General features: G+C 30.1%; 2 protein-coding genes across 4 annotated transcripts; both read left to right on the forward strand.

Annotated features, from left to right (window-relative positions):
- The first annotated feature begins 1,270 nt into the window (after nucleotides 1-1,270).
- On the forward strand, nucleotides 1,271-16,689 carry LOC115879148 (pollen-specific leucine-rich repeat extensin-like protein 4). Of its 3 annotated transcripts, XM_030895821.1 has the most exons (3): nucleotides 11,616-11,727; nucleotides 16,080-16,476; nucleotides 16,525-16,689. In XM_030895821.1, the coding sequence occupies exons 2-3, from the start codon at nucleotides 16,096-16,098 to the stop codon at nucleotides 16,669-16,671; spliced, it is 528 nt and encodes a 175-aa protein (XP_030751681.1). In that variant the 5' UTR covers nucleotides 11,616-11,727; nucleotides 16,080-16,095; the 3' UTR covers nucleotides 16,672-16,689. The 3 variants fall into 3 exon arrangements, with proteins under 3 accessions (XP_030751680.1, XP_030751681.1, XP_030751679.1); XM_030895820.1 differs by lacking the exon at nucleotides 11,616-11,727 and adding an exon at nucleotides 1,271-1,424 and having other exon boundaries at nucleotides 16,080-16,689; XM_030895819.1 differs by having other exon boundaries at nucleotides 16,080-16,689.
- On the forward strand, nucleotides 11,106-12,502 carry LOC115879070 (vasodilator-stimulated phosphoprotein-like). Its single transcript, XM_030895714.1, has 2 exons — nucleotides 11,106-11,422; nucleotides 12,217-12,502. The coding sequence occupies exons 1-2, from the start codon at nucleotides 11,106-11,108 to the stop codon at nucleotides 12,500-12,502; spliced, it is 603 nt and encodes a 200-aa protein (XP_030751574.1).
- Nucleotides 16,690-17,995: the final 1,306 nt, after the last annotated feature.

Raw genomic sequence — 17,995 nt, forward strand, 5'->3', positions numbered from 1 at the left:
AAAACTGTAACTCCTTATTCATATCAACTACATAATATAACGAAAATAAAAGTGGCCCTAGAATAGATCCCTGAGGAACCCCAGAAATCATAGGAATATAACTAGATTTTTGTTTTAAACTTCCCCGTTTCATGACAACACAATGTGATCTATCTTTTAAAAGGTTTTTTATCAATTCTAAAGAGCCGTCTCCAATCCAAAATACTGTAATTTTGCTAGAAGCAATGAATGGTCTAGAGTATCAAATGCTTTACTAAAGTCTAGTAAGCTAAAACACGTCATATTTTTACCCTTTGGGTACGGAACCCTAAAAAAGCAATAGACATTTGGGTAACGATATTGAAAAATAACATTAATAAATTATGAATAAAATTATAATTAAACAAAAATTATCAATTGTTTGAGACATTTCAGGGTCCAAAAAACGTGAACTATTCCTACTGACTACTCAAAGAATAATATATTTATAATATGTAATTATTTATTAGTCAGAATTGCTGAATTTTGTTTAATATTCTAAATTCCGGAACATACATCTGTGATATCCAGGTTTATTTAAATTTTAAGGTAAGTTTCTAAATTTTGTTGTTTATGTTAGCTTAGCTATTAGAGTATTTTAATTGTAGTAGGTATATACAATTATTGTAAATATTTTGACGAGACTGAAATAAAGGATATAAAGCTCTTGATTTGTGGCTTTAACTTAGAATAATGTTTAAAAGTAGATTTTTTCAAAGTGAAAATATAATAATAATAATTCAAAAATATATATTTTTATTTTTTGTTATAACATTGGACGGATTTCTTATGTTAATGCTAGTGACATGTCAGGTTGTTGATACCTTAAAAGATCTTTTGAATTTGAAAAATAAAATATAACACATTTTATTCTTGAGTTGTTAATATACAAATTCTAATTTTCTAGAATTACTATTAAGATCAAAAAACTTGAAATTATTTAAGCAGCTAACATTTATCTGGAGAATATTGTACTAGTTTGCTAGAGTTTAGTGTAAATTTCTCTGCTGTTGATCTTTCAAACTTTTCAGAATTTTACAGTACCTACAGTATTCTGTGAACTTTTAAATATAGAAATTGATGCAAAATAAAACACATTTCTTAATAACCATTCAGATGTCTAATATCTACTTATATTTTTTGTATTGTATATCTAATCAGTAACATCTGGTAAAAATATTGATTCATCACTTTAAAAATAATGATAACAATGTGATTAAGCATATAATATGACAATTATTTTTTTCGTTTATTATTATCGCAAAATGCTAATCTATGTAATAAACTTTAGTATACTCGTAATTTCAAACGTTTAAGTATTAATTCTATTGACGTAACAAGGACCATATCAGAAAAATAAGTGAGAAAAGCGTAGAAAACAACTTGTGATTACAGGAATTTTTGTGGTGAGTTTAATAAGTGTAAGGTTTTAAATTTATTTGTATGAACGACTATAACAATAATTGAATACCAAACGCTAAAAGCTTTATTTGAAACTTAATCACAATATTTGTCAATGCTAACACAAAAGAAACATATTATGTAGAGCATTAACCCTTTATTTTAAACTTTGGACCCATCTTTAGTTAACCATGTTAGCATGATCAATAGATGATTAAAGAATAAATAGTTTTAGTCATCTGCTGTTGGTGGTAACAGTGAATTAGCATGTATCCAGAATTTAATATAAAGTTTTTCTTGTGAATTGATAGGGTTTTCATACGTTTGGATTTACCGGATATGTTTGGGCTTTTATAGTGTCCGGTCGAAATTTTAAAAAATGTCCAGGGAATCTAACCATAAAAACCACCATAGATATATATACCGGAAAAAGCCGAACCGATCCGAAATTATCAAAAGCTTTGGACTGCGACCGTTGTAAGAATAGCGCCAAAGAGTGTTTACATTGGAGGGCAATGGGCACTTTCCACTCTAAACTTGTTTCATTTATCTATGTTTAAAATTTAAACCGCCCTCATTGAAAAAATACCGAAAAGTGTTCAAAGCGTCAATTCTCACAGTAATTATTGCTATCTTGTGAATTTAATTTAAATTTTACTTACTTAAACCCGTGATAATCGTGAAAAAGTGGCATTAAAAACTAAAAAACTGTGTTGTGAACTGCAAAAACCATCGTGGATCGTGGCATAACGTGCGAGGGTTTGAGATGCAGCGCGAAATTTGTGTAGGTAATAATTCATAATTTTCTAGTTCTGGATAAATGATGAACTCTTGTTGACTTGATTCTGGAATAGATATTTTCAAATAGACAACATATGGTGTTTAGTTTGTAAAATCGTGCGGTTAAAAGAAAACAATTGCTTAAATTTCTAAAAACGTTTAGAGAAAGAATTGACTTAAAATTATATAAAAAAAATGTGAAATAAAGCTTTTAGAAATGTGTATGTGTATATATGTATTTTTATGTTTGTGACATTATTATTTAAGTGTCTTTTGTTGTAGTCCTCTTCAGAAGGGCCAACTTGTTGAGGGTCTTTTCGGGTGTGGAATTAATGTACACTGTTGTTTTTTAATATAACTTAACTTTAATTATGATAAACTAATTACAATAGTTACCCTGAGGAAAACTGTGAAAAATAATAACGTGTTGAAGAGTAAAAAGAGAGTTGAAGAGCAAAAGCAAAAGAGTGTTGAGCAAAAGAAGTATGTGACTGAAACAGGGTTTTAGCAAAAGAGATATGAGGGCCTGTCTTGCAGTTCCTTAAATAATATCTAAGCTACAGAAATGCCAGAGGCGTACAGTACAATTTTTATATCCTTAATCTAATATTCAGAGCAGTGGACGACACTGCCCTAAACTTACATTGTTCAGATAGACAGACGTCTGCGAAAGCTATATAAATTTATGATCAAAATTCCCAACAGTAATAGTTAAAGTTATCAATTAGAATTATATTGTAGGGTCGTTTATGACCTCAAAGGTATGAAGGTTTTTATTAGAGATGGGACATTCCTAAACTAATATTACAAATTTGATTAAAATGAGGACGGGATTATAACACCTCCCCCCTAAGAAAAATTTTTTTCATAACAAAAAAAAATTAAGAGAACAAAAATCGTCAAATTAAACAATAAACAATACACACAATAACTACACTATTCTAAGAGTAAAAGTTTGAAAATAAATAAAAAAAAGTAAAAATACACTGAACATTTTAGTCTTTAATTAGTCCATATGAACCGATGGTGTTCTAGTCGAGCGTCGACCATTTAAGTTTAAAAATTCCACGGCTGAACGATTACTTGGGAGTCCACTTCTTCCAGCTTCTTCTTCCAATATTTGTTCGAATTGGGCCTGAGTTATTGGATTTGGAGTATTAATATTTGTATTAAATAGTTTAATACAGCAACCTTCAGAGAGGGTCTTGGGCTCCTTGGTACAGCATAGTAATCTTCTTAGCAGGTTGAACAGTCCACATCATTTTAGAATATTATACAATAAGATAATCGTTACAATTGAACCAATTGCTGATAATCCAACAGTATACCAGTGTGAATGTTGCACAATAAATGGTTTCTTCAATTCTATGTCTAAAAGATCGTCCAACTGTTTAAGCTTGTGATTAGCGAAGTTCAGTTCATCCAATTTTAAATTTGTTATCTTCACTGGCTCGAGATTTGATGGGGTTAAGTTAAGTTCTTGAATTCTTATAACTTGAGGATATAGATCTTGCATATGAATTCGTCTTCGGTGGTCTTCGTACAACTTGATAGATCCCACATCGCTACGTAATATATCTTACTAGTTTGATTACTGAATTGATTAAAGAATTTTGTATTTATATTTAAAAATTGTTAATTTAAATTAAAACTGTGAATACTAGCTTTAAAATTTTGAATAGTATTTGAAATAATTCTTATTTGTTGTTTCATAGTAAGTTGCGTTTCATGATTAACGGTTAATAGTTATTTTATGGCTTGATCATAAAATTTTGCATCAGGTATACAAACCATCAATTAAAAGCGTATGAAGTGCCATTAAAAATTCCTCTTTTCAAACTATTATATCAAAAATTATCGAAACATGAATCTTCATTACTATGACATAAATTAAAAGATCTTTGATGTTATATTAGAGAGCGAATTTAGTTTATCATTATAATATGATAAATTTAGGTGTGTGAAAAGAATGATTTCAGATCCGGATATCTTTGCATTTCCCAATTTATGGTAATATATTCCCGTTTGTCCGGGTAGATAAGTTATATGATAATTAGAAGTGTTAGAGGGTAATGGAAAAAGTACAATAAGGTATAAAAATAAGGCGAACATTTTAATCTGAAACAAAGGGTTTTATCATGTTAGTATGATAAATAATATGTCTTTTCCCAATTTCAATTTGAACATTTTTTTCATTAAGTACTTTTGTTATTCTATACGGGCCTTTAAAATTAGGGGATAATTTTTTGCTTAACCTTGGAGAAATTTGTTCATTTAATATATATATTAGGTCATTAGGTTTATAAATAGTCGTTTTAATTTTTTGATCGTAATATTCTTTTGATTTAAGCTTTGATTTAATTATATTTTCTTTCGCTTGGGTTTGTGTTAAATTAAGTTTTTGTTTGAGACTAGTTACATAATCATCGTATGAATAATTAAATTCTGGTTCTTGAGTTAAGGTAGTTGGAAGGTAAGCTTTATTACCGAATAATAATTCATACGGTGAAAAATTTGTTGAAGTATGAATATGTGTATTATACGCAAACATTGCAAATGGTATAAGTTCATCCCAATTATTTTGTTTATTATTTATATAATGTTTAAGATATTCCTTGAGCGTAATATGCGATCGCTCAAGAGCACCGTTTGTTTGAGGGTGATATGGGCTACTGGTTAAATGCCCTATTTTAAATAATTTAAAAAGTTCTTTAATTAATTTGGACATGAAATCACTTCCCTGGTCAGAAAGGATTTTAGTTGGTATTCCGAACAGTACAATGAATTTAGTGAGTTCATTCGCTATAGTATGCGCTTCGTGATTTTGAACTGGAACAGCGTACGAGTATTTAGTTAGGTCGTCTTGCATTGTAAGAATAAATCTGTTTCCATTCTCGGTAATGGGTAATGGACCAACTATATCAATCGCTAATCTTTCGAAGGCCTTTTGGCTGGTGGATGTAATTTCCATAGGGACCTTATTTGGTTTATAATTAGTTTTATTTATTTGACACGAAGGACAGCGTTTAATATATTTTTTAATATCTTTCTTCATATTGTTCCATTTATAATTTTCCTTAATTCTCTTATAAGTTCTAGTATAGCCAGAGTGTCCGGCTAATTTAGAATCGTGATTTTCTTTTACTATTTGTTCAATCTCTTCCCTAGTCTCAGGTTTATACTTTTCTCTATTAATGACATGTACGTTAATATTGGTATCTTTAAATAAAGAATGAATTATTTTGTAGTACATAGATTTTTTTAAATGTGTACAATAAAGTGAAATGTCAGGTAAATTTATTGTTTTCATATCATCTTTTATTAACTGAGTTCTTAAGTTACGTAGAGAATAAAATACATCCTTATAGCTTAATTTATCAATATGAAAATGTTTTGTAATCATTAAATAGCATAATTTATTATGATTTTTTAATTTGTAAATTGAATGTAAATTAGGGGATATTATCTGATTAATATTGCTGTGGAAATTATATTTAATGTGTTGCGAAAATGGATTATTTTCGTCCAGATCTGAAGAAAAATAAATAGCAGCAGGTAAATTATCGAATAAATTTGAGTTTTTAATATCAAGTTTCGGGGTAATTTCTGAGGTTTGATAATGATATTTAATAAAATTTTGATAATCGTCGCCTTTAGATATTATAGTAATGTTGATATTTCGTGATAGAGCATCTACATTAGAGTTTATTCTGCCTTGTTTATGGACAATCTGAAAATTTTGTTGTCCAGATACATTTTGTTTTTTCGAATATCTATAAGTTTGAACGGATATTGGTTTTTGATTACTTAAATTAATTTCGTGTTTCATAGTTTGAGTACAAGTTAATTTATTGCCAGGTAGGTGAAAAATATCATTATATTCCGTACATAAATTTAAAATCTGTTCTTTTTCCTCAATATTTAAATGTTCTAGTCTAAGGTTTTGATTTAATAATTTATTTCTGCTAAATAAATCTGTTGAATTAGTAAAGATATTAAGAGTTTTAGCATTATTATTTAATGGTTCTAAATAAACTGAAAATGGTTTTAATTCGTATTCCGTTACTCTAGTGTTTAGAATTGTAGCAAAAGCTTTTTTATTAGAATTGACCTTAGTAATAGCTTTTGATAAGTAAATACCCCTTTCGAGTTCTAGATTAGGTAATATTCCTTCGTTTAAATCAGAATTTAATACATTAACTTCAATAACAGTTTCTGTTCTGGGCTTTAAAATAAGATAATTATTATTATAAGGATTAATATTCATTTTTAGATGTAGCGGAAAAGGTAGCGAGTCAAGAGAGAATAATTGCTTTTTTAAATCAATTTGGGCGTTTTGTGATTTAATAAAGTCGTATCCGATCAGACCGTCATAAGGGACGTTTGTTTTCTGATTAAGAATATGGAACTTTATTTTCAATGTATGATTCCTAATATTAAATGGAATTATAGTACTACCCGCCGTTAATACAGGAGAATCTGTACTTAACCGTGTAAGGTTAATTTCTCGCTAGGAAAAAATTTAGTAATTTCAGGATTTAACTTATCTAATTTGATTAAAGATACACTAGCACCTGTATCTAATAAAAATCGAAATATTTTATCTTTATTATTAGAAAAATCAGACTTAAATTCTAAAAATATAGAGTTGTTATCGTCACTAAGAATTTTTAGTTTTCGAAGACCTGTAACATTTTGATCGATTCCTCCAGAGGGGTCTTCTCCGCCAGAGGAGCATGGGAGTTTAAAGATAGTTGATTATTTGTTACGGATCTAATATTCGATACTTCATTAGGTATTTGATTCTGATTCGATACCCTGTTAAAATTTTTATTTTGTATATCATTAGGATTTTTGTTTTTGTTAAATACATTGTAAGAATTTTTATATTGCAATTTCCTACATTCATCTATTGTATGTCCGTACTTTTTACAATATTTGCATTGTTTAATATTATTATGTTGACTATTTGAAGAAGGTTGATTAAATGTATGATTAAAATTATGATTATTAGATTTATTAGAATTGTTAACATGAACTCGGTAATTTCCATTAGATTGCGGATAATTTTTACAACAATTATTTGTAGAATGCGAATTGTTACGACATATTTTACAGTATTGGTTGCTTTTATTAGTTTTTAACATATTTAATATCCTTTCTTCACAGAGGGCAGCATTATGAGCCTCCTTAATGCAATTAAATCCTTTATATCTTAACATTTGTGAAATTTCTGGTTTAGAATGGTAAATGAATCTGTTTAAAGTTAATTCGCGTATTGTTTGAGTTTTACCCGGTAATTCGGCATCGTTTCGATAACTCTGCTGAGCAGAAGAAATCGTACGATGGTATAAAACTTCTAAACGTTGAAAGAAATCATCTACGGATTCATTAGAATTCTGTCTACAGTTATTTAGTTCTTCTATTAATTGGACATAATGTTTTCGCTCTTTATATAAATCTTTTAACTTTTGTCGTAAAATTTCCCAAGATTCAAAGCTTTGTGTTGTTAGTTGCTCTTTTGCTGTACCTGATATTCTTGATAATATAAAATATAATAGAGGCAATTTTTGATTTTGACTGGCTAACTCATTGGCACTATTACAATTTGCCAAAAATTGTCCTAATTCGTTTCTATCACCGCTAAATCCGAAAGGAATCAACTTACAAATAAAATCTAACGATAATGGATCAGTATTCGAATTGGTATTCATGATGAATTTTGTTAATAAATTTAGTTAAAAAAAATGATTAATAAAATTTTGTAAAGTACTTTTTAACGGAGTTAAAAAAAAATATACTAGTAAGTTATATAAAACGTTCGATACAAAATCTAAACAAATATACAAATTCCACTTACCAACGGTATTCTCCTGGACCAGTTTCCTGTTTTTCCTCCTTGAGAATCCTTTTGTCCCGTACTATCCCATCCTGTCCGCAGCGCCAATTTTTGTTGTAGTCCTCTTCAGAAGGGCCAACTTGTTGAGGGTCTTTTCGGGTGTGGAATTAATGTACACTGTTGTTTTTTAATATAACTTAACTTTAATTATGATAAACTAATTACAATAGTTATCCTGAGGGAAACTGTGAAAAATAATAACGTGTTGAAGAGTAAAAAGAGAGTTGAAGAGCAAAAGCAAAAGAGTGTTGAGCAAAAGAAGTATGTGACTGAAACAGGGTTTTAGCAAAAGAGATATGAGGACCTGTCTTGCAGTTCCTTAAATAATATCTAAGCTACAGAAATGCCAGAGGCGTACAGTACAATTTTTATATCCTTAATCTAATATTCAGAGCAGTGGACGACACTGCCCTAAACTTACATTGTTCAGATAGACAGACGTCTGCGAAAGCTATATAAATTTATGATCAAAATTCCCAACAGTAATAGTTAAAGTTATCAATTAGAATTATATTGTAGGGTCGTTTATGACCTCAAAGGTATGAAGGTTTTTATTAGAGATGGGACATTCCTAAACTAATATTACAAATTTGATTAAAATGAGGACGGGATTATAACACTTTTAAATCCTACCGTGGCAAATTTGTGTAAAGAACATTGACTGGATTTTTAGTGAAATGGCACTAGACCACCTGTTTAAAAATGTAAGGATATGTTTCATTTTAACATAATTTGCATTTATGTTCCTTTAACTAAACATACAAGTATCTTGTAGGTTAGGTTAGGTTAGGTTGCTGGGGTTTGGGATCATATTTGATCCCTCACTCGGAGGCCTTGGGCCCATTGCGATACCCCTGTATTGTTTTACCAAAACATAATTTGCATTTATGTTCCTTTAACTAAACATACAAGTATCTTGTAAGAAACCAATTAAATTTGGTCGCGTCTTAAAAAAAAATCGACGCAATATTTTTATGACCTCCCTACAATAATAACCACGAGCCGCCACTGATAAAAAGTAAAACTGAATAATGCCAAATCGAAAGTATTATATAGTATATAGCTAATGTAATGCCCAAAGTTTTCCTTTCTAAGTTTTCTATTAAAACAGACAATAAAATCTTGAAGTCAATCAAATCTTGATGTAACGAATGCAGTACAAATCTTAGTATACTGCTCACAAAGGCACAGCTGTAATTGTCAAGTATTCTCTCATTAGACAGGGTTACATAAATAAATTTATAATTTGATTTTCGACGAAGTCCGGATTTTGTCCGGATGTCAGAGCTCACTTGTCCTGAATTTCGAACTGATTTGAATTATTCTAATTTGAATTAAAATTAAAAGACAATCAATTTGATAAAAGGATTAATTCAACTCATCACAATATTGTTTGTAAATTATTTTACCTTAAATAATATACATATATGTCGTATAAAGGACGTATAAAATTTTAAAATAAAATACAATTCAGTCCAAGGTTCAAGAAAATATTTTATTTCAAGTGAATTTTTAATTTGTGTATATTAACTTGAATTAGATAAAAATAAGTATTGATACGGGCAATAGCTTATAGGTATATTTTTACTTTTACAAGTATTTTGTCCCGTCTAAACAATACCAAACAGTACTGTTTATGTTATTATTAAACACCTAGATCAAATGTGAATTAATATAATAGGCTTGGTGCATTTCAGTTGATTTCAAAAAATTCCGACCGCAGCGCTCGAACGGCAGAAATCAAAAGTTTTCGCTCTGTATTTGACGCAGTCCCGGTTGCAGTTCATGTTGATCGCATTAAAATAATATTGAAATCGTAGCTTTGTGATAATATTTAAATATTTTATTTTTTTATAGTGCAGTTATTAATTAATAATTACAGGGCATCAAATCAGATTTCCAGATCTAGTCCTAAGAGATAATAACGAAATAGAACTAGAAGAAATGTTCAATGACTTAATAAACATAAACTTCAACAAAACAAAAGTACTGAGTTTCGAATATACTTAACATATACAGGGTGTCCCAATATACAGAGAACATAGAACTAGTACTTATTTTTGGGATTAAAATAAGTTCATTGGACATCATTTATTATCTCTATACAAAAGTCCTTCATTTGTCCATTAGAGAACATCAAACTTTAAAAAAATAAACACATTTTTTAAAATATTAGAAGAACATTTATTTACTCCGATTTGAATGAGATTTGAGGTGCCTATGTTGGATAATATTTCTACTGAAATTTATGTAGGAGTGGGGTTTTCACCCTTCCCGTATTTTTTTTTTGTGTTTTTGCATCCGAGCAAAAAATATATAACACCTGTATTTTGCCTGTGCAAACATACGGGCTGGAATCGACCAGTCTAACAAAATCATTTGCAAAATAAACTCTTAACAACTCAAAGAGCTATAAAACGATGTATGTTACAATACAAAATCTGTAATTCGTAAAATATCAAGAGACAAACAAGAGTTACCGATATAATTCAGGAAGTGGCTAAGATGAAATGAAAATGGGCTGGACATATTTCCAGCCTACATAAAGACAGATGGACGCATAGAATAACAGTGTTGATGCCAAGGCAAGCTAAAAGAAGTGTAGAGCGCCCATAAAGACGTCGAGTGGATGACATTAGGGAAGTGGCAGGTAAACGGTGGTTAAATATAGCACAAAATATGGGGACATGGAAAAGGACAGTAGAAACCTATATTCAAGAGTGGATAAATGTAGGTTGAGGAGAAAGAAAAAGTAGTCAGTCTGGCAGATGTTTTATGCTTTGTTCTACATTTTTAGACTTTGTAAAAAAAAGGTGGATCTATAATGTACTCCAGAGATTAAAGAATCAATAGATTTGTAAGAGTTACCGTGAAATAGGCCAAAACTTATTTCTTAAAAATTAATATATTCGGTAACTTTCTGTAACTTAATATGTAGCTTAATGTTGTAATACTAAATCTTAACAATCTAATTTGTCTATTTTTATGTTTAGGAGATAATAAAAAGATGAGTTTTCACGGACCTCCAGGACACCATGGTCCACCAGGACATCATGGTCCACCAGGACATTTTGGACCACCAGGTCCTCATCATCACGGTCCACCACCGGGTAATTTTGGTCCACCGGGACCACCTCATCATGGTCCTCCTGGACCACCTGGTGGTATAGCAGGAGGTATTGTCTCCGGTATAGTCAGTGGTGTGGTCAGTGGAATTGTCCACCATGCCTTACATCCACATCCTCCTCCGCCTCCGGTTGAGTTTCCACCATGCTGTCACACTTACTATACTAACGGTTGTCACCATTGTAGTGCCTGGAGATGGTAGACAATAATTAATTAATATAATCTAAGTTTATGGATAAAATTATAATCTTTTTGTTTTAAAATGGTATTGAAGAGTTTAGAGAAAAAAATTGTGACATAAATCTTGTTAAAAATAAAGTTTGTTTGCTTAAATTATCTTGTTTTTAATTTAATATATCCGTAGAGATAAGATAAAACAATTTGATATGACAATATATGATTTTTTCTCATAGTCACAAAAATAATTGCATATAATTGTACTCGTGTACAATTTTGTATGGAACAAAGTCGAATGGATGTAGACATATTGCATTTTAACTAAGGTAACAAAACTATATTACATTACTCTAATTTATCTGCGTAAAGTAACGACGGCGACGGTACATTGCATTATTGCAATTCCGCCACCCTAAAAATTTGACTAAGTTTGATGTTTCATAATTTTTTATTTTGTAATCCGATTTTTATGATTATGGTATCAGTGTAAAGATAAATTTATTGGCATTATTTTTTATTATTTTAATGGCTTATATTCTTCGGTTAAGTTGGTTTATACCGGGGTAAATCAAAAGGTTTTGATTGCAATAAATTCAAGATACACTGTGAAAAAAATGAGACGGATATTTTGGATAAAAAACACTTTCCTGTAATCTTTAAGTAAAGTATTGATTTCAGATATTCTTTTATTGACAAAAACAATAATTTTATAATAATATTAATAGTCCACCTCTCGCAGCAATAACAGCTTTTCATCGTATCGAATGAATAACGGTAGTTATTCTTTTTTGTTCTATAGTTTTATGAATATCAAGCTATAGACCAAGAAAACCCTCTACAAGAGCTAAGGCTAGCATTAACGGAGGAATCTCCGTTGATGCTAGCCATTGGTCTTGTAAAGTTTGTGGTGTAATAGAACGACGAACAGCTCTTTTAAGTTCATCGCACAAATATTCTATTGGATTGAGGTCGGGACTACAAGGAGGCCATTCCAATCTTCATAGTCCAACCTCATCCAGGTACTCGTTAACTACTCCTACTCCTAACTCGTTACCTCGCGTTCTGTGGGGCCTGGAATTATCAGGCATCAGTATAAACTGACTTTCAATGAAAGGAACAAATGGAACGACAACTTCTTGAAGGTCATCCTCAATATAACGGTGGCCATTTTCAACAAATTCAAAATTGTAAAAATATCAGTACATTATTTAAAAATGTGTAGCACATAAAAGAATATACATAATAGAATAATTCAAAAATTAAATGTTAGTAATACATCTAAGATTACAGGAAAGTGTTTTTTATCCAAAATGCCCGCCACATTTTTTCCACAGGGTGTTTTGAATTTATTGCAAAAAAGAAAGTTATGATTTACCCCGGTATAAACTCACCTAACCGAAATATACAGGGTTGTTCACCACATACGACACGGAGTATTGTGGCTAAACGATGATATTTTTACAAATTGTAAGTTTGGAGTTTGTTGAGGACTATTAGAGCTACAAGTTAAAAATATTTTTACAAGATACAGAGTGTCCCAAATAAATAAAAAATATCAAAGTTGTATTTTTTTAAATGGAACACCTTGTATATTATTACATTTTTAGTTTCTACGATTAAAATAAAGGTAAATTTGATTAAGGTTTATTATACTTAAACCTTACCGTTTTTGAAATATTTTCAATTTTGTGAAATTGCAGTAAAAATTTTAAGGCTTCATTTCTCCAAGGGTATCAAAGTTTTTAATACTAAATATTTAATGAAGTTTATTTATTGATCAGTTATTGTGTTGCAATAATAAAAATAATAGTACCTTATACAGAGTGTCTAAAAATTTATTTTAAATAATTATTAGCTTCAAACGGCAATAACTTCTTTAATTTAAAAGGAATGCCCTGTATATTTTAGGAGAATCAGATGCACAATTAAATTGTCTATCAAATTGTATTATATTATTTTTTACCTATCCCTTCAAGTTTTCGTAGAAAATGCATTTTCTTTTAATTTAGACCTCATTTATCAATATATCCATGGAATATTGACATTTTAGATTGTTTTTAAAGCAACAAATGTACAAAATGTACAGACCAGTAATATTATCGTTTTTAGCAAAACGATAATATTACTAGCCCATTTGTATGCAAAAAGAAAACTATTTAAATCTTTATAAAAAGTATACCATTAATTAAATATAACACCATTATTTCCGCCCATATACTAATTAATTACATACTTAATTGTGTTCGTTAATAAATTATTATAAATAAATGTGGATTTGAGTCAGAAATCAATATAATAATAAGTTATCAAATTAAAGTCTCTGTTGTTATAAATAAGCATTTATTATAAAATGAAAGATCATTTTTAAGGTGTTACTTTTTATCACACTGTCTAATGCCCATACAAAATTCAGTTTTTTAGTATTTGGAGCAATTATTATTAATCAACGCAAACAGTCAGTTAATGTAGTTTGAATACTGGAATCATATTAATTGATCCTCTTTAACAAATATTTAAACAGTTTTTTTTTATTTTTTAATGAAATAAACGAATTATATCGACAATATTAGTATCTGTACTCTTTAAAAATTTGGCACATCTTTAAAAATAATCTAAAATGTCAATAGTCCATGGGTATATTGATAAATAAGTTCTAAATTACAAGAAAATGCATTTTCTACGGAAACTTAAAGAGATAGGTAAAAAATGGTATAATATAATTTGATAGACAATTAAATTGTGCATCTGATTCTCGTAAAATATACAGGGTGTTCCATTTAAATTAAACAAGTTATTACCGTTTGAAGCTAATAATTATTTAAAATAAATTTTTAGACACTCTGTATAAGGTAATATTATTTTTATTATTGCAACACAATAACTGATCAATAAATAAACTTCAGTAAATATTTAGTATTAAAAACTTTGATACCCTTGGAGAAATGAAGCCTTAAAATTTTTACTGCAATTTCACAAAATTGAAAATATTTCAAAAACGGTAAGGTTTAAGTATAATAAACCTTAATCAAATTTACCTTTATTTTAATCGTAGAAACTAAAAATGTAATAGTATACAGGGTGTTCCATTTAAAAAAATACAACTTTGATATTTTTTACTTATTTGGGACACTCTGTATTCTGTAAAAATATTTTTAAATTGTACCTCTAATAGTCCTTCATCGAACCCAAAACTTACAATTTGTAAAAATATCATCGTTTAGCTACAATACTCCGTGTCGTATGTGGTGAACAACCCTGTATAAGCCATTAAAATAATAAAAAATAAACCAATAAATTTATCAACAAACTAATACCATAATCACAAAAATCGGATTACAAATTAAAAAGTTATGAAACATCAAACTTAGTCAAAATTTTAGAGTGGCGGAATTTTGTGCCGGGCAGTTTAGTTAAGACCAAAATAAAAAGCATCAATAGATAATCTTTTAATTTGATCTATGTAGTAACAAAATATCATCAGCTCTGATATCATACGAAATATTTACTGTAATATGTTTTTTTCAGTGTGAAGATAAATTTATTGGTTTATATTAATATATTAATTCCGAAATATCGGTTAATGCTCTTGTGTTTCTTTTTTTTCTGTAACAGAACAGAAGAAAATCACAAATAAAGAGACATTTTAAACAAAAATGGTTATTCTAGAGATAAAGTATGTGATGTGAATGAGTTTGGCAAGTGCCAAAAACTTAGACTTGCAGTCTAATAGTAGTCTTGGTAAATTTCTTTGAAATTGTTACAACACAAAGGGCGTAGACAACTCGTTAAAATGGGACTTGCACATCGAAACTTTATCAAAGAAACTAAGCGCTGCCTGTTCTGCGCTAAGACCAGTTTCTAAGGAACTTAACTCATCAACATTTAGAATGGTCTATTATGCCCTTGTTGAGTCGCATCTTCGTTATGCCCCTCCATTCTATGGTACTTGCTACGCGACAAAATTTGATCGTATTTTCAAACTTCAAAAGAGAGCAGTTCGATACTTATTGGGACTGAACAGTAGAACTCACTGCCAGAATTTCTTTAAAAATTTCAAAATACTGACTTTTCCTTCCTTATTAATTTTTGAATCCGTTTGCTTAATTCGCAAGCACATATCTGCTATTCCGGAAAGGCCATCCCACAACTATCCACTTAGGAATGCGGAGCACGATCTTTATCTGCCAACCCCGAGCTGAGAACTAGTTAAGGGCTCAATACTGTACAATTATTTGCCTTTGAATATCAAGTCACTTTCATTCTTTCCCGCATTTCGCAAAGCTCTGAAATCATACTTACTGGAGAGAGCCCTATATGCGGTAAACGACTTTTTTTGCTGATACTTAACCATGAACAATTTTGAATTTTAAAATTTTGATCATCTCACACACTGGTTAATCTAGTATTAAATATTAACCTCGTACCTGATCGTTTTATAGTTTCCATAACATTATTAAAAACTAAAATAACTAAATATTATGGCAAAGCCACAATTTTAATATTATTTCAATACAATCAACATCGGAACTGCGTGAAATACAGATCAAAAACTTCTGATTTCTGCCATATGCAGAGCGCTGCGGTCGGAATTTTTAAAATCAACTGATTTGCCCCAAGCCTATTAGATTACATTGTGACTGATTTATGATTTACAGTAACGCATTTATATATTTTTCAGTTTACCTGTGAAAATCATGAGCCACTGTTGTTCTTCGGGCTGTCGTTGCTCTCCCAAGCATCACAAGCATCATCCACCACGTCATCATATATCCACGGCGGATAAAATTGCAACTGGAGCAGTTGTGGGAGGTATCGTCGGAACATTAGTGGGAACAGCAGTTCACAATGCTATAAAACAGAGCAAGAAAGAAAAAAATAGGGTCATACCACCGTCTCCTGTTGGTCCACCTCCACCATATACCCTTCATCAGCCAAATGTTCCACCTCCACCACCACCAAGTTTTCAGCATAGTGGAGCTCCACCTATATCGCAGTATAATCCTCCGCCGCCTATATATCCGGATTTACCGCAGCAACCCTATCATAAAAATCCAGGTTTGCAATACGGTGTGGAGGTTCCAGTTTGCAATGCAGGAAATCCAGGGTTGCAATACTGTGTGGAGGTTCCAGTTTATAATGCAGGACATTGTGGTTGCGGGTCAGGGCAAGCAAGATGTTATCCAAAACCACCTCGACATGGATTACCTCCATGTAGACATGGCTATTTAATCCATGGATGCCAACATTGTGAAGGATGGAAGTGGAACTAATTGGATAGTTACCACAAATCAGAAAAGTCAAGTGAATCAATCAAAGTCAAACTCAAAGTCATCAGGAAACAAACAGACAAAAATATTTGTCTGTTGACAAAGTCAAACAGACAAAAATATTTGTGTCTTTCAAATGACAATACAATCTATTTTGATACTTATTGTCTCTAATCATCATAATGCCTTGATTTATATTAATGATTAATATCCACTATATGAATTGTGAAGAATATTCTCTATTGAAGAATTCGAGGTTGTTATATACAGGGTGTTTCAAAACAAATGCGAAAAACTTCAGGGGGTGATTCCTTGTTCAAAATAAAGGGTAGTTTGCTTTATAAACGTTGGGTCAAAAGTCAACCATTAGTGAGATATCGCGGTACAAAGATGGCGGAAAAATAATGTTTTTATTTTTTATCTTGAAAACGAAAAGAAATAGACATGAATGAAATTTTATGGAAGCATTACTGTTATGAAGACACACTTTCTTGTAATTTTTTCAGTTTTTTAAAATGAGTGGAAGGGGTTGAAATAAACTGCCCCTATCATTCTTGTTAACGAAATTTAAAGAAAAATTTTATCAAACAAATGCAAAAAAATTAATTTGGATAGTTTAGTTTGTTTAGAAGCTTTTTTATCTCTTGTGTTTTTTTAAGAAAACTCACCGATTTGAAATTAAAAAATAAAATGTAAAGCATTACATGTCAGGACAAAAAACATTTTTAGATTAAGAATCTAGTGATAATAACGATAATAATAATCATCTAGATAATAACGTATTGCAGTAGAGTAATGTCAAATAAAATAATATTAGGAACATCCTAAAAAGTAACAGCGGCCGACTAGATTTTTTCCTAAAAAAATTACAGCAGCCCACTAGATTCTTTACCAGAAAATGTTTTTTGTCCTGGCATGTAATGCTTTACTTTTTATTTTTTAATTTCAAATCGGTGAGTTTTATCAAAAAAATACAAGAGATAAAAAAGTTTCTAAACAAACTAAACTATCTAAATTATTTTTTTTGCATGTGTTTTATAAGATTTTTCTTTAAATTTCGTTAACAAGAATGATAGGGGTAGTTTATTTCAACCCCTTCCACTCATTTTTAAAAAAGTGAAAACATTACCAGAAAGTGTGTTTTCATAACAGTAATGCTTCCATAAAATTTTATTAGTCTATCTCTTTTCGTTTTCAAGATAAAAAATAAAAACAATATTTTTCCGCCATCTTTGTAGCGCGATATTTCCCTAATGGTTGACTTTTGACCCAACGTTTATGAAGCAAACTACCTTTTATTTTGAACAAGGAATCACCCCCTGAAGTT

This window comes from Sitophilus oryzae, unplaced genomic scaffold (assembly GCF_002938485.1).
Source record: "Sitophilus oryzae breed Bouriz unplaced genomic scaffold, Soryzae_2.0 scaffold_1576_pilon_pilon, whole genome shotgun sequence".
In the NCBI taxonomy this organism is placed as follows: domain Eukaryota; kingdom Metazoa; phylum Arthropoda; class Insecta; order Coleoptera; family Curculionidae; genus Sitophilus; species Sitophilus oryzae.

Coding starts and splice junctions, on each gene's coding strand:
- LOC115879070 (XM_030895714.1), top strand. CDS start 11,106: ATGAGTTTTCACGGACCTCCAGGACACCATGGTCCACCAGGACATCAT. Junction 11,423..12,216: donor CATTGTAGTGCCTGGAGATG/GTAGACAATAAT, acceptor ATGAATATCAAG/CTATAGACCAAGAAAACCCT.
- LOC115879148 (XM_030895820.1), top strand. CDS start 16,096: ATGAGCCACTGTTGTTCTTCGGGCTGTCGTTGCTCTCCCAAGCATCAC.